Genomic DNA, 15573 nt, shown 5'->3' with positions numbered 1-15573 from the left:
GGTGTGCAAAAGGCAAAATTTAAACTATTCAAGTGTCTAAAAATATTCTCCGCATGGATGCTTGGAAGGCTTGTATTTTGTATTTAGAGACGACCGAGTCCTTTCACTTATTTTTGTAAACTGATTTTATTAAGGAAAAGAAAAGAGATAAGAGGAGAATTGAAACAGACATGCACTAACAGAGAAAAATAGGAGGCTAACCCCACACAGGCAAAACAACAAACACATGGCCCCAAAAGCTAAGCTATAGAACTCCTTTATTTCCGACTTAATTGAGAAGGTGCGAAGAAACATCTCTATTCTCCAATCTCCAATTTCTATAAAGGCAGATATTGTTTAGCTTCTTGAACTCAAAAAGGCTCTCAAGACAAAGACCAAAAAAAGGGAAGCAAAAATGAGTGTGAAATTAGTGTCTCAAGTCAGTTTAAGTTTGGCACTATTGTTAACTATTCAGTTGGCAATAGCAAAGGGACTTATTGCAAAGCCTAGCTGTACAGACCATTGCGGAAATATAGATATTCCATACCCATTCGGAATGGGTGAGAAGGATTGTTATTTCAATGAATGGTTTGAGATTGAGTGCAAAGAAAGTAGAGCTTTTATAAGTAAAATCAAAATGGAGCTCCTCAATATTTCTACCGTAGGCCGGGCTAACGTCAAAAGTCCAATAATATCCTCCAATTGTTCCGACAGGGTGTCCGATTTGCCTTTCAATTTGACGGGAAGTCCTTTCTTCATTTCCGACTACAACGTATTCACTGCAGTAGGTTGCAACACCCGTGCTTTAATGATCGATCAATCTCTCCAACGCCTTGGGTGTGATTCAAAATGCCTTAGCCATAAGAAGGATGTTGATTGGAGACAAATGCTTCCTAATTTCATAGAAGAGGATTCCAGTAGTAATTATTTGATAGCGGACGATTATTGTAACGGCACCGATTGCTGTCAGGTTACAATACCTTCATCCCTTCAGGTTTTCAATGCAAGTTTTCAAGCCATAAATGATCAAAGCACAGATGGTTGCAAGCTGGCATTTCTAGCAGGAACATATGGATGGAACTCCTGGAGGAAAAAGGATCCAAATGTCCAGTTTCCGATGGTGCTAGATTGGATGCTCTATTCGAACCGAACTGAAAGTTATAATTGGATGATCAGTTCCGGCCTATGGAGTGGCAATATCTCGGAGTCGGAATCTCTGTATTGCTTCTACGGTTCTTCTTCTATTAATGGGGCAGCAGTATTCCGTTGTTATTGCAACCGTGGGTATGAGGGCAATCCTTACATTCGATGCACAGGTAAATTTAACAAGGTGTTGTTTTACCTTTTTTTTTGGGCTTCTGTTATACTATTTACATAATACATGCTTTAAAACCCGCGAGATAATTCGGTTAAAATATTTTATTATCAAAGTTTTAACAATATTATCAACAAATAAAATTCTCTTTTATGTATATATTATAAACTAAATTATTTTTTTTATTATAAAAGTTAATTAATTATTTTTCATTTCTCACACATATAAATAAATTCATATATAGTTTTGTAAAAAAAATCATAATACTATGATTTTATAAATTAATATGTTAAAGTGACCAGTTAGAGATAATTTTTTATAAGCAAAAAAAAATTCGTCTCAATTCCCATATTCAATATATTCATGGTGTATTTTTATTTTTTTTTCTTTTAAAAATAATATATAATAATTAGGATAAATGTAATCATTTAATAATTTAAAAATATTAAAATGACATAAAATATTTTAAAATTAGATATTAAAAAAAAACTAAAGTTAAAAATTGAGAGATTTCAATCAAAATAAAAAGGAAAAAAATAATAAGATTTTTATTGAATACAAACTCAAAATTGAGTTTATATATATATATATATATATATATATATATATATATATATATATATAAAAGTAAGATATTTAAGAGATATTTAAGAGGGGCTGATATTCTTGTAAAGAAGAGTACATTTTATATGTTGAATATATTGTATTTAATTAAATTAAAATATGTTTTTTATATCATTAATGTCATTAATTTTGTTTTAATGAAAATATAATTAAATAATTAATGCTGTTAATTATTATTGTTTAAAGATAAAAAGAAATTATGTCAATTTTTTCAATAAACTAAAACGTTGCGTAGAGATTATATTCATACATATCTTAAAAATTGTTATTATGTTTATGGTAAGTTCAAATTTTATCCAAATTCATATATTGATAGATAGCTTGAAATAAATACATAAATTTTATCAAAAAAAAAAAAAAAAAAAAAGTAAACAATCACTCACAGCTAAATCAGGATTTCATTTTAGTGTTATATATATATATATATATATATATATATATATATTGATTTTTAATTTTTTTACATAATATATTAAAGAAAAAATTTATTAGTTAGTCTTTTTACTTTAAAAAAAAAAACTATTTATTCCTTCTATTTTTAGTCCACTTCATATCTTCTTATTTGGAGAGTTTTACTTATAATGTAAAAATATCACGTATTTAAATTAAAAAAAAAAATATTTAGTATCTTCGTAAATTACAATTCACTTTCTCTATTTTAATGAAACTAATTAATTGTTACCTATATTTTGAAAAATTTTATTTGATTCTTCTTAATAGTAAATTATAGTAATTATTATAGTAAATTTATAAACATAAATAAAATTACGATGATAAATAAAAATTTATTATTACAAAAAATGTGCATGTATTATTTTAGAGTTTGAAATTCATATACTAAAAGTTGACTTATTTGAGAATTCAACTGCTTAATTAAATGCACACATAATTTAATTAGAAGGTATTAATATGTTATTATCCATCTACCAATGGTACTATTCTTTTTCATTCACTTATTCTTTTCCATTTTGACTTTGTTATATTAGATATTGATGAATGCAAAGAGCAAAAGCATCATTGCAAGGGAATAACAAGATGTATGAATACTTCCGGATCATTTAAATGTGTACCTGACGCAAAATGGATTATATTGTTGGTAAGTCTTTTTTTGCCCGATAATATTATTAAATCATGTAAAGAGCTATAATATTTTCTACCATTTTTATGATCTAAAAAAATTTTAAGCAAATTTAATTAGTCTATATCATGTTATCCTTAATGGAATTATTTTTTATTAATACAATTATAAATAAATATATGATTTAATTATTTTAAAAAGTTTTGAATTATAAATAATATGAGATAATATAATTATGAAATCCATTATTTCTTAATTTCTATTGATTAATCTATAAATCAAATGAGTTTGCTTAATGATTTCTCTAAGTTTCATGGGTACTTTGACTAATGACTAAGTATGTTTTTTTTTTTTTTTTTCTTACTTATATTGACTTTGTTAAGTTAGTAAGTAATCATTTTAATATGTATTCAATTTTTTTTATGGTGCGAGTTATTTAGTGCACAGGCGGGATTATTGGAGTATTGGTAATAGTCTTTGGTATTCAGATGTTGTGCAAGCTTATGAAGAAAAGAAGGAACATCCAACTCAAAAAAAAGTTCTTTGAAAGGAATGGTGGCTTGCTGTTACGACAACAATTAACTTCAAGTGATGGTAGTGTTAAGAAAACACAAATATTTACATCAAAGGAGTTGGAAAAAGCCACTGATCGTTTCAATGATAACAGAATACTTGGTCAGGGAGGTCAGGGCACAGTGTACAAGGGAATGCTAGCAGATGGAAGAATTGTTGCCGTCAAAATGTCCAAATTAGTTGATGAGGAAAACTTACAAGAATTTATTAATGAACTTGTGATTCTTTCTCAGATAAATCACAGGAATGTTGTTAGGTTGTTGGGATGTTGCTTGGAGACCGAAGTTCCTTTGCTAGTCTATGAATTCATACCTAATGGATCTCTTTTCCAATATCTCCATGACCAAAGTGAGGAGGCTTCACTACCATGGGAAATGAGAGTAAGAATTGCTAGTGAAATTGCTGGGGCACTTGCATATTTACACTCAGCAGCTTCTATTCCAGTTTATCATCGTGACATTAAGTCCACAAATATACTCTTAGATGAGAAACACAGAGCAAAAATATCAGATTTTGGAACTTCAAGATCAATTGCCATTGATCAAACTCATTTGACAACTCACGTGCATGGCACTTTTGGTTATTTGGACCCAGAGTACTTCCAATCTAGCCAATTTACAGATAAGAGTGATGTCTATAGCTTTGGAGTGGTTCTGGTGGAGCTTTTAAGTCGACAAAAGCCAATTTATTCAAGTAGCTCACAAGAAACTATGAGTTTAGCCACAAATTTTATTCTTTTGATGGAAGAGAATAGACTTTTTGAAATTGTTGATTCTCGCATTACGAAGGATTGCCATGAAGAAGAAATTGTTGCAGTAGCTAATGTGGCACTAAGATGCCTAAATTTGAATGGAAAGAAACGACCTACAATGAAAGAAGTTGCAATAGAGTTAGAAAGGATTCGAGCATCCCCAAGTAACAAGTTGAATGTTCAACAAAACACTGAAGAGACTGAAAATACTGAAGAGGCTGCTGAAGTAATTATGTTGGAGATGGATGATGTTCCTACTTCAATTACTTGTGATTTTAGTAGTGTTGAAGCTATAGCACTAGATCTCAAACCATTGATTTCTAACGGAGCTTGATGATCAAGAAGATTAAACTTCTATTGGAAGGTAAGTTTTAGTTTTTTTTTTTTTTTAGACCGGTTTAAGCTTTTACTACTGCTTTTTTTTCTCATCTTTCATAACATGTAATAATATTAATTCTTGCTTTGTAGAACATTTAATAATATTAATTACTTACAGAACCTGATGATCAAGAAAGCTATGTGCGTATTTCAATCAAAGCATATATGTTTCATTTTTTTCTTACACTGGTCCTTTATTATTGCCTTTTATTTCCTCTTTTTATTATTGCCTTTTATTTCCTCTTTTACATTAAAGTTGTTGAAGAAACTAACTAAAGAATCTAAATAATATACATTGCTTCGTGGGAAATTCTTATGTATACTTGGTCCATTGTGCTGTTGTCCTGCCCTCCACTTGAATTTACCTAACAAAAAAATTTACTCCTCCAATATTTTCATTTTTATTCTATCTATGTACTTTATATATATTTTATTTTTTTTTGTATTATTTAATCTTATCTCTACATTTAATTAAATTTTATTTAGTTTCATTTTAATATTTATTTTTTGTAATCTCAAAAATGAAATTTATTTTGGTCATTGTATTCTGATAACTTTTTATCAGATTTTTTCACTTAACATTTTAGGTCTTTGGTTAGGTATGTTAGATGGATATGTGCTAACGTGTAGTATGGATTTTTTTTATTAAAATTTTCCTAATTATTTAAAATTAATAAAATATATGATTTACAAAAAAAAAATTAAAATTGATTTTTGTTTAATAAAAGTTTAAATTATTTTTTGGATTCATTGGAGGCACAATAGGCCAAATGTAATTGATGAGCTACATAGTGGGAGGTACTCCTTTCTATTTCTTACTATAAAGGTGAATAATTTTAGAATAGGTAGATGGGGAGACTTGAACTCGAGACATCTCTACTTCTTATAACTTAAAAGTGAAGGAAGATCAATCAGACTACCCCTTGATTTATAAAGTATAATTTACAATTAATTTTTATTAATTATAATAATTATATGACTGTAAATTTTAGCCTCTCTGCCCTTGTCATCGTATATTCCAAATATAATATATATATATATATATATATGGTAGGATCTATATGTAAAAAAAATGAAACTCGCATATTTGTGTATTTCTTTTTTTAGTGGGGGATTGGAAATGTAGAGACTCAAATTTAGATTTACCAAGTAAATAATATACACTTTTAGTCACGGAATTAAACCAGACTAAGCACACATTTGTATATTTAATACATAATGAATAAGTTGTTATTTTCCTTTATTTACGATATAATGATAATATTGTTTTGAATAGAAAAGATTTCAAGAGATTTTTTTTTTAGTAGGAGATTGGAGACTCAAACTTACTATCTACGAAATGAATAATATACTTTTAATCGTTGGAACAAGCCAAGTTAAGCAAAAGATTCCAAGAATTGAAATTTCAACAAAACTTGAGTGCATGAACCTAACGAAGAGATAATGACCTCTTGCAATTTCTTCCGTTTCCAAGTTTACATTTGTTTTTGTTTTCCTATCGGAGGTATGGAGACTTTTACTACTGATTTTAATATTATTAGAAATTTCAATTTAATAAGATTAAGCATTACTTTTATGATAATAAAATATTAATTCACAATAAATGAAATTATAATAAATATAAAATATTATGTACATTAATATCCTATAGGAGGTCCTTAAGGATATGATTTCTCAATTCATCAATGAACCAGCACAAAAATTAATTTTGAGGAACTTCTCGTTTCATTGATTGATTGATTGACTAGCTATAACATATCATGAATGGAAAAGAAGAAATCTAATTCTCTATTATTCTCTGTCCAAAATTATGGAGTGCGAGGATGTGACTTTTCTACAAAAATCTTTTTTTTTTTTTTTCTTTTTCAATAAAACATACCTCCCTTCTGGGAATGTTCCTCTTTAGCATCAAGCTGGGCCAAATACCCACTAGATCCAGCAACGCTAGGCCCATAGCACACAACGCAATCAAGGAGCAAACGACAACGTCCACCGGTGAAACGCAGCACATCACTCACATGCGTGGCATCCCAAGGCCAATGCAAGAATGACGTGTCCCATGTGTCATCCTCCTCACGGGGATTGATCCACCGTCGCCCTGTGTTTTATTAAATTCGGAAATAAGCCAAATTTGGCCTTGTACATTTTAAGAATGTATAATTTAATTTACTTTTAATTTTTATTTACTTTAATTTTTTTTATTATTTTTATTTAATTTTAAATTAACTCAATATGTAACTTGCTCACCACTTGCTGCTACCTTTTTTTTTAAATATTTTTAATGTTAATTAAATAATTATAATGAGTTAATTTTTATATTTAACTTTTTGATATTAATTAATAATATGGAAAAAAATAATATTTTATATTTTAATTTTATTTGATCATAATTTTTTAATTTTAACTAAGAAAATGAAATTTTAAAATAATATTTTTTTATTTTAAATAATTAAAATTAATTATAATCATAATTTTTAATTTTAATAAATTATATGAAAATAAAATATTTTTTTATTATTTTTCAATTTAATTAATTTATTTTTATTTAATTAATGAAAATATAAAAATAATATTTTTTTATACTTTCATTTTAATTAATAATGTTAAATAATATTATTTTTATTATTTAATTTAATTAATTATAAAAATATAAAAATAACATTTTATATGGGCCGGACCGGCATTAGGACCTGGGCCGGCATAAAGCCTCCGAGGCCGGTAGTAAGCTTTACTGTTCTCAAATCCATAACCAAGCCCACAATTTAGGCCCAATATGCGTATAAAATAATTTAAATCAAACTGTTATAATTTCATTTCGGGCCAACTTAATCCAGTAATTATTATAAACTGAAATTATGGGAGTTCAGCTCAACCCTGTTACATTATTTACAAGCTATTTAAAACTCATAAAAATTTTTCATTTATTAATACAAAAACTTAAATTCACGCAGTCCCTGACAGGATTAATACTACTACTAGTACATGCGGAATCCTAAATTACAAATTTGGAGAATAATAATACAATTAAGTAATCTTTTCATAACCTGAGAGGAAAGGGACAGGTTATTCTGAAAAATGTCTCCTCCTGTAGCCTGAAAAAATATTAAACAGGAGTGAGCGTTCGACTCAGAGAGTAAAATATCAATTTTAACCATAATCTCTATAACTATCTAAAACTAATGCAACATGTAGAGTGAAATGCAACATCAACAATATTTTCACATCATAACAGCAAAAAGGTAATTTGGAGCACTCACACACCCAATAATATCAATCATAATATATGGGAGCTGATCCCCTATACAGCTCTCTTAAATCCAACCTGTGCCAGCGAAGAACTCAAGCCGGACTTTCGCTTAATATACCAAATCGGGGTCCCAGCGAAGAACTCAAGCCGTGACTACCCCCGAAGGACCGGGTCCCAGCGAAGATCTCAAGCCGTGTCTACCCGTCCTATCCATAGTCCACACCACATCACACGCACGCCAACGCACGCACACTGCTCCAAATTACCACAACAACATCCATGGCACTTTAACAGTTGTGAACGCAACATAAAGCGTGCCTAGAGTTTAACTACATAGATATATACATATAAGTGATGTATGGGCATGCTTAAACATATAATAATATCGAAATTACAATTAAAATTAATATTTTACTCACAGTACACCGATGACTATTGTGGCTGCTGGATGCAGAAAAATAGCTGACCTCGATCACCTAATAATTAAATTATAAATTTATTAGTACTAAGTTAAAATAAAACTCTAAAGAGGCAATAAACAGCCTAATTTATGCCGGAAATCCGGCAGAGTTTCCCCTATACCTGGGACCTACCCAACTTGCAAAAAGGTTCAAATAACACTTCTAAATTCAACTCATATCTCATCATCATATATGGCCCCTCCTGGGCCCTCCAAACCAAGCAATACTCAAAACCTTAAAAATTACGTTTTAGTCCCTATAGTTAACATTTTGTAAAAATCCACTCAAACATGTTCTAAAAATTCTAAAATTTTGTCCCGTGGTACTTAATAATATTATAAGGCTATTGCAAAATAAATTGTAATTTTCTAATCACCCATGAATATTTTATTCAAGAATTTTACTCGATTCCATAAGTTTCCAATAGCTAATATATTCTTAATTCAACCCAATTCAACATTTACATATTTAAACCTCCATCCTCAAGCTTCAACTAATTATATAAAATTTAAATATCTTAATTTCAAATAATCTTATATGCCCATATGCTAAAAATCTAACTAAAATCTATCTATATTTTTCAAAAATATTCTACAATCACTCAAAAATTCAACAAACACCATAGAATATCTCCAAATAATTTTACTTTCATCATATATTTTTCTTAGAATTTTTCTCCAATTTTTCCTGTTTAAGAAACACTGTATTTATGCTCCACAGACAGAGAAATAATGAAAATAGTCTTACCCAAAGTTTATCTGTGTCTCAAAAATTCCAAAAATTTATGAGGAAGCCTCTGGAAGTTGAATAATCTCCATAGCCCACCGGAGCCACCGCCGGAACCACTGCGCACGGTGGCCGGCCGCTGGTCGCCGGCGACATTTGCCGGATCTGATCATACCATCATGTTCCTCTCCTCTTCCTCAGTCCATAGGTGGTCTCGGATCGTCGATCCAACGGTCGGATCGTCCTAGATCTGACGAAAAAACTTGAAAAACCCGAAATTTTTCTCCTCCATATCTCACTCATCCGACCTCCATTTGCTGCAAAATTGGTAGCAAAAGAAAGCTCTCGGAACAAGCTTTCCAACGCCACCTGAATCACCTCGATCGGACGTCGGATGAAGCCGGAATCGCGCCGGAAAGCCGCTGCCCACTGTGCGCGCGTTTTCTCTCTCTTCTCCCTCTCTTGCCGCCGTTTCTGGTGGTTCTGGCCGTCGCTGAAGGGTTGCCGGCCGGGTGGGGAGCCACTTGGGAGGTCGCCGGCTGGTCACCGTAGAAGGAAAGAAGAAGAAGAGAGGGGAGGAGAGGAGAGAAGAGAAATTGGGGGGGGGAGGGTCCTCCCGATTTTTGACCCTTTTTTTTTTTTTTTTTAAGTTGGCAGTGACAGTGGAAACCCACTGTCACACGCCAAAGTCCCATCTTTTTTTTTTTTTTTTTCTGGTTGTTACATTCTTCCCCCTTAAGAAAAATTCGTCCTCGAATTTTCGAATAAACAAAGAAATAAGGAAAAGAAGATTATTAGAACAAGTGCAATCATTACTCCTTCAGCTATGTAGAGATTGGTAAAACATTTATTCTTCAAACTCTTCGTATATTATATATGACATTTTACCGCTCTCTGATTCTACTATAGTGTCCTATTTGTCATTATCTCTTTCTAGAGGGCTTTTATCTTGTAACTATTCATTGACCATTTTTCTGACATTTCAAGTATTCGCTATACCTCACTGTTCTTGACTTGATGTCTCATAACTTCAATCAACTTTGGTGCTTACCTCACTTTTATTACGCCTCAACATGTCTCTTGGTGACTTCAGTCATCATTTCTTTGTTTTAATAATCTCTGTTTCCCCAATGACATAACTTATGTTCCTTATTCCATGGTATCCTATGAGTAGCTTTCCTGTAGCAGCTAATTTAGGCATCTTGTTTGAGATCTTCACTCTTCTTATGACCTCAGTGGTCAACACCTATAAATCTTCTCACTCCCATGATATTTCAAATTTTTAATCTCTTTTGTGTCATTACTAAGGCACTTAGACCAACCTCTATCCATCTTATGTAATTAGTCAGGTAGAGTCTCCTCTAAGGGCCAAGTGTATCATTTATCAACATTGGAAAGTAAACTGGGTCTCTCCTTCTAGGTAAAAAAAGTGTTTATATTCCCTGACAACTCAATCCAATGCGACTTTATCAATTCTCACTCCTTCTCTGGAATGGAAATATCTAGACTTCTTCCTATAGCTTCTTAGTATGTGGCCTACTTCTGACACATTGGCACTCAGATCGAGGCTCTACTACTCCTTTAATCTATCATCTCATAATAACTTATTTTAAACATCTCTTAGTGTGTTCCTAGTATACCTATTCCTCCTTATCCTCATCATTATAACTAGCTTTACCGAGCTTTCTTCCTATTCTTTGGATCTTATCCACTTCCTTTTCCTATTTCTACTATTGTTGATATCTTTTCAACCTGCTGCACTTATTCCTAAATCTTATTCCTATTTCACCCTTACACCTTTTCTTTCAAGAATGTCCATCCCATCATCAACTTTAACTTTCATTTTATTTCTTAGTCTTATCTTGATTACTAGTTCTATTACTTCGGGAATTCTAACCTTACGATTTTCTCCTACCTGCACATTCTTCACCTTTTGTAACACTTATAATTAACCATAGAAAATTCTTTTTGTATCCCCTTTCCCAACTTAACTATCAGAACATTATCATTCCCTACCTCTCTTAGTAGGAAATTACACATCCTAGATGGATAGGAGCCCTAGAAACTATAAGTTCCATCTGAACTAACACGGCTGTGGGAAATGTGTGCCATGCCTTAATTCTAAAGAAAATACTTCATGTGTTCATTCTCCTTAATATAATCACATATACTTCCTATAGCTTTCCAAACTCCAGCCTCAACTTTTCCCATTAGTAACAATTTCATTTATTAAAACTCATTCATAAATAGTACTTCCTCTAGCTCATAGTTTAAAACAGTTGCAAGCCTTGGTAGCTAACTCAATTTGACTCCTGTCACTATCTGATCGTCCTTTCATATTTAACACTAGGTACGTACTTACTGTCATTCTCATATCAGGAAATTGTGTATGAATTGGTGCCTACCTAACTCTCAAATAACTAGGTCTTCTTGACTCAGTCTCTGTTCCTTATATAACCTTCTAGAACCAAAAGCACAAGCTAAACTTGAAAAGAAAGAAAAATATCCTCTTATTTTCAACTACGCCCGATTGTCCATATAATAACGTTTAACCTATGTTTCTTAGTCTTTCTCTTCAAATTTCATCATCTCCTAGCACAATTGTGCTCTACCTATAAGGTATCATCTGCATGAACCCTTTACCGTACCATTGTCCTTCCTGACATAATATTTTATAATTTATTAACTTTACTTATACTCGACCTGTGATTCATATCTATCATCGTTTATATTGTGCCCTTAACTTTTGTTGAATCCTGAAAGATTTCTCTCACTAATAAATTCTTCCAACACTAATTCCACCCTTATCTATAGTCATTAATTTGATCCTCGAACTTTCTAGTGATTTATAACCACCCAGACTTGTCACTTTTCGTTCTACCCCTACTATTGTCCTGTCGTTATTACTTCACTACAAAGTGATTCTGTTGATCACACTAAAAATGTTTGCCTGACATTTATAACGAACTTCTAACTACCTTCTCACTATCTCAAAAGTCTAACCTAAAGCCTATGTGTCATTATCTATAATTCTTTCCACTCATCATACCTATTTGATCCCTTAGACTGACTTTTATTCAACTTACTGCTTACTAACTTCTCTTTCTCTACCTAATTAGGTAGTCCGCAATACCATCGCACACCTTCTAGCATTTACTCTTTATTATTGTATTCCATACCTCCATCACTATTCTCACTAATGTGGTCCCATTTTGGGTTTTCCATCCTTGTCATTCTCCTTGCCAAGAATAACACTTAGCCTACCCTATATCTTAATTTTGTTCCTTTTATTATGCGCTCTTCAGGTTGCCCTTCCGTTTATTTCCTTTGTCTTACCCCAAATAGAACTTGACTATTCTATCCCTGGTTCCATTCTTCTTCCTAACATGACAGCTGTACCTGCTAACTATATCTTTCAGAGTCTCTACCACGTTATCACACATCTGTGCTATTCAGATTTGGTCCTTTGACCACTCTAGCTAGTACTTCCACTGTCATTTAGATTATATTGCATTTGCAATCAATTGTCCAAACCTTCATTCTGCACTTTCTCTATCCATTGGCCTTCTATAACTTATCTTCGATAATTTATTTCTCTTAACACTATTATAATTAGATTATACTATTGTTTTGAACAATATGAAGTTAGAAAGGAACTCAGGAAATTGCAGTCATACCTTTATCGTATGATTTCTATTATTATCCTTTAGTTTACATAATACCCTTACTACCTCGAGAACTGATTCTGCAGTAATTTTATTTATTTGTTATTATTATTATTATTATTATTATTATTATTATTATTATTATTATTATTATTATTATTATTATTATTATTTTCCATGTTTACTCAATTAGCCAAAACTTAAGATTCCGGGCACCCAAACCCGTCATCCAATTCAAAGGATTTACATCCATCGTGATCTGATTATATATGATTCCTATAATGAAACTTGTATCCTCTACAGGATACCCGAGCCAACTACTCTCTACCACACTCTACAATCCCATCTGGGGCACTATTTTGTTGGTCACCATTATTAGTAATAACTTTCGATCCCTTCTGAAAAGATAGGACTATATCCTAACTTGCTGCAACAAAGGTACTACATTTACCACCTTGCCCAAAACCATGTCAAGTTAATGACTCTTTTATCATATCATAGCTCTATAAATCATCAATTCATAGGTTCGACCTTCTCTAGGTAGTAGGGTTGTACTTTATTCTATACTGATACACACAAGGTATACTATTCTCACTAAACTCTAAGCAAAACGTCTGTCGTACTACAAAAACGATCCAAAATTCCATACTGAAGACTAGATGATCTCACTCTATAAGTGTCACCTTTACTTTACAACTAATCCGAAACCTCTGGTCTGATGGCAACTCTTGATGTAACTCTAGCTCATGCTAGGGTAACTGAGTCACTGACTCTAGTTATCACCCAACTATGACCTTTCAATACTCTAACTCTAGACCCCTAACCAGGAGTTCCCAACTCCTCTGTAGATATAGAACTCTGTTCTGGCATAACTGTACCAAAACAGAAGCCATCCGCAAACACCCTCATTATGCAGCACCACGGGGATGCACGCAGCTCTACACAATAATCCCATGTCGGTACTGTAATCTGCAGCTTACAGAGCAGACATCGAGAACATTGTATAGTTACTACGATACGTCCTGACCGACTAGGCCTCTTAATCTCTTATCTCTCTTGAATCTTCTATTATCATAAACTTATTATGACTGGGTCATCCACTGATGACTGCCAGCAGTGGTATCCTCATCCTTGTCTAGGGCAAATGTACTTTCAAGACTCACCTTTATGTACTCGTGCCTTGCACGAAATGGGCATACCATTTAAACCCATACAGACAGAAACATAGTATTTCTTGGAGCACGTATCCTCATGATAGACCTCAACATGTCTGCTAACTCTATTTCACATTTCTATGTACTCCACGAAAATCAAGACACTAACTGAGGCACTTTTATATTTCCCGAGGTATAACGTAGAATCTAAAAACAAAGAAGTACAGAAAAAGACAAAACAGAATCCTATACTCCGCATGTAACATCCTAACAAGACTCCTTTTACACTCCCAATTATATTATTTCCCATGAATCTAGAGCCTAAGCTCTGATACTAACTTTGTCATGACCCAACCTATGGGCCGGATCGGCACTAGGACCTGGGCCGGCATAAAGCCCCCGAGGCCCGTAGTAAGCCTTACTGTTCTCAAATCCATAACCAAACCCACAATTTAGGCCCAATATGCGTATAAAATAATTTAAATCAAACTGTTATAATTTCATTTCGGGCCAACTTAATCCAGTAATTATCAGAAACTGAAATTAGGGGAGTCCAGCTCAACCCTGTTACATCATTTACAAACTATTTAAAACTCATAAAAATTTTTCATTTATTAATACAAAAACTTCTCTCCTCCATATCTCACTCATCCGACCTCCATTTGCTGCAAAATTGGTATCAAAAGAAAGCTCTCGGAACAAACTTTCCAACGCCAACTGAATCACCTCGATCGGACGTCGGATGAAGCCGGAATCGCGCCGGAAAGCCGCTGCCCACTGTGCACGCGTTTTCTCTCTCTTCTCCCTCTCTTGCCGCCGTTTCTGGTGGTTCTGGCCGTCACTGGAGGGTCGCCGGCGGGGTGGGGAGCCGCTTGGGAGGTCGCCGGCCGGTCACCGGAGAAGGAAAGAAGAAGAAGAGAGGGGAGGAGAGGAGAGAAGAGAAATTGGGCCGGGGGGGGGGTCCTCTCGATTTTTTGACCCTTTTTTTTTTTTTTTTTTTTTCTGGTTGTTACACGGCAAAAAACCAAGTAAAATAGTAAATAGTTCAATAAGTAGACCAATGATTAAATCAGTAAGTCATTAAAAAAATTAATTAAATATATATAAATTAATTTAAAATTAATTAAGTATAACACTTGTTTTTTTAGAAAAATTAAATATAACATTTGTTAAATAAATAAATAAAATTAATTAATTAAAATAAAATTTTCATATTTATTAAGTTATATAAATTTTAATAGTATTTTTAAATTTTATATAAAAGTATTCTAATAATATAATGCATAAAAAAAATTTCTATAAATATATTAATCTTTTTTTAATATTTATGAAAAAATAAATTTATTGAAATAAATTAAAAAACACATAATTATCAATTTAGTTCAATTAATTTTAATTCTAATAACTTTTTTTTATGAGGCTTTAAGTTTAATTCTCTATATAAATAATAAAAAAATTAATAATTAAATTAACTGAGTCAATTACGTTACACTAATTTAATCACTGAATCGATCGAGTTATACCAAATCACTCCTTCATTTAATTTAATTATAAATTTAAATTAATTTAAGAGTTAGTTCACTCGTTGTAACCGTGAACTTTCTCCATCTTATGACGCTATA

The 15573-nt window shown here is 32.0% G+C and overlaps 1 protein-coding gene and 1 long non-coding RNA gene across 2 annotated transcripts; one reads left to right on the top strand and one right to left on the bottom strand.

Moving 5' to 3' along the window:
- Window positions 1-234: 234 nt before the first annotated feature.
- LOC110652431 (wall-associated receptor kinase-like 22) lies at window positions 235-4834 on the top strand. Its single transcript, XM_058147896.1, has 3 exons — window positions 235-1295; window positions 2905-3014; window positions 3437-4834. Exons 1-3 carry the CDS (start codon window positions 395-397, stop codon window positions 4652-4654), a joined length of 2229 nt encoding a protein of 742 aa, XP_058003879.1. The 5' UTR covers window positions 235-394; the 3' UTR covers window positions 4655-4834.
- A 2779-nt stretch (window positions 4835-7613) lies between these two features.
- LOC131180227 (uncharacterized) lies at window positions 7614-9642 on the bottom strand. The gene is made up of 3 exons (XR_009149046.1): window positions 9154-9642; window positions 8365-8421; window positions 7614-7790 (listed from the first exon to the last, which is right to left on the bottom strand). It is a non-coding gene; the product is annotated as an uncharacterized LOC131180227 (long non-coding RNA).
- Window positions 9643-15573: the final 5931 nt, after the last annotated feature.

This window comes from Hevea brasiliensis, chromosome 1 (genome assembly GCF_030052815.1).
Source record: "Hevea brasiliensis isolate MT/VB/25A 57/8 chromosome 1, ASM3005281v1, whole genome shotgun sequence".
Lineage (NCBI taxonomy): Eukaryota > Viridiplantae > Streptophyta > Magnoliopsida > Malpighiales > Euphorbiaceae > Hevea > Hevea brasiliensis.
This window is presented reverse-complemented; position numbering and strand designations above follow the sequence as displayed.

Excerpts from the sequence above, each read along its gene's own strand:
- LOC110652431 (XM_058147896.1), top strand. The coding sequence starts at position 395 with ATGAGTGTGAAATTAGTGTCTCAAGTCAGTTTAAGTTTGGCACTATTG. Across the intron at positions 1,296-2,904 it reads TCCTTACATTCGATGCACAG|ATATTGATGAATGCAAAGAG; the intron begins GTAAATTTAACA and ends TTGTTATATTAG. Across the intron at positions 3,015-3,436 it reads CAAAATGGATTATATTGTTG|TGCACAGGCGGGATTATTGG; the intron begins GTAAGTCTTTTT and ends CGAGTTATTTAG.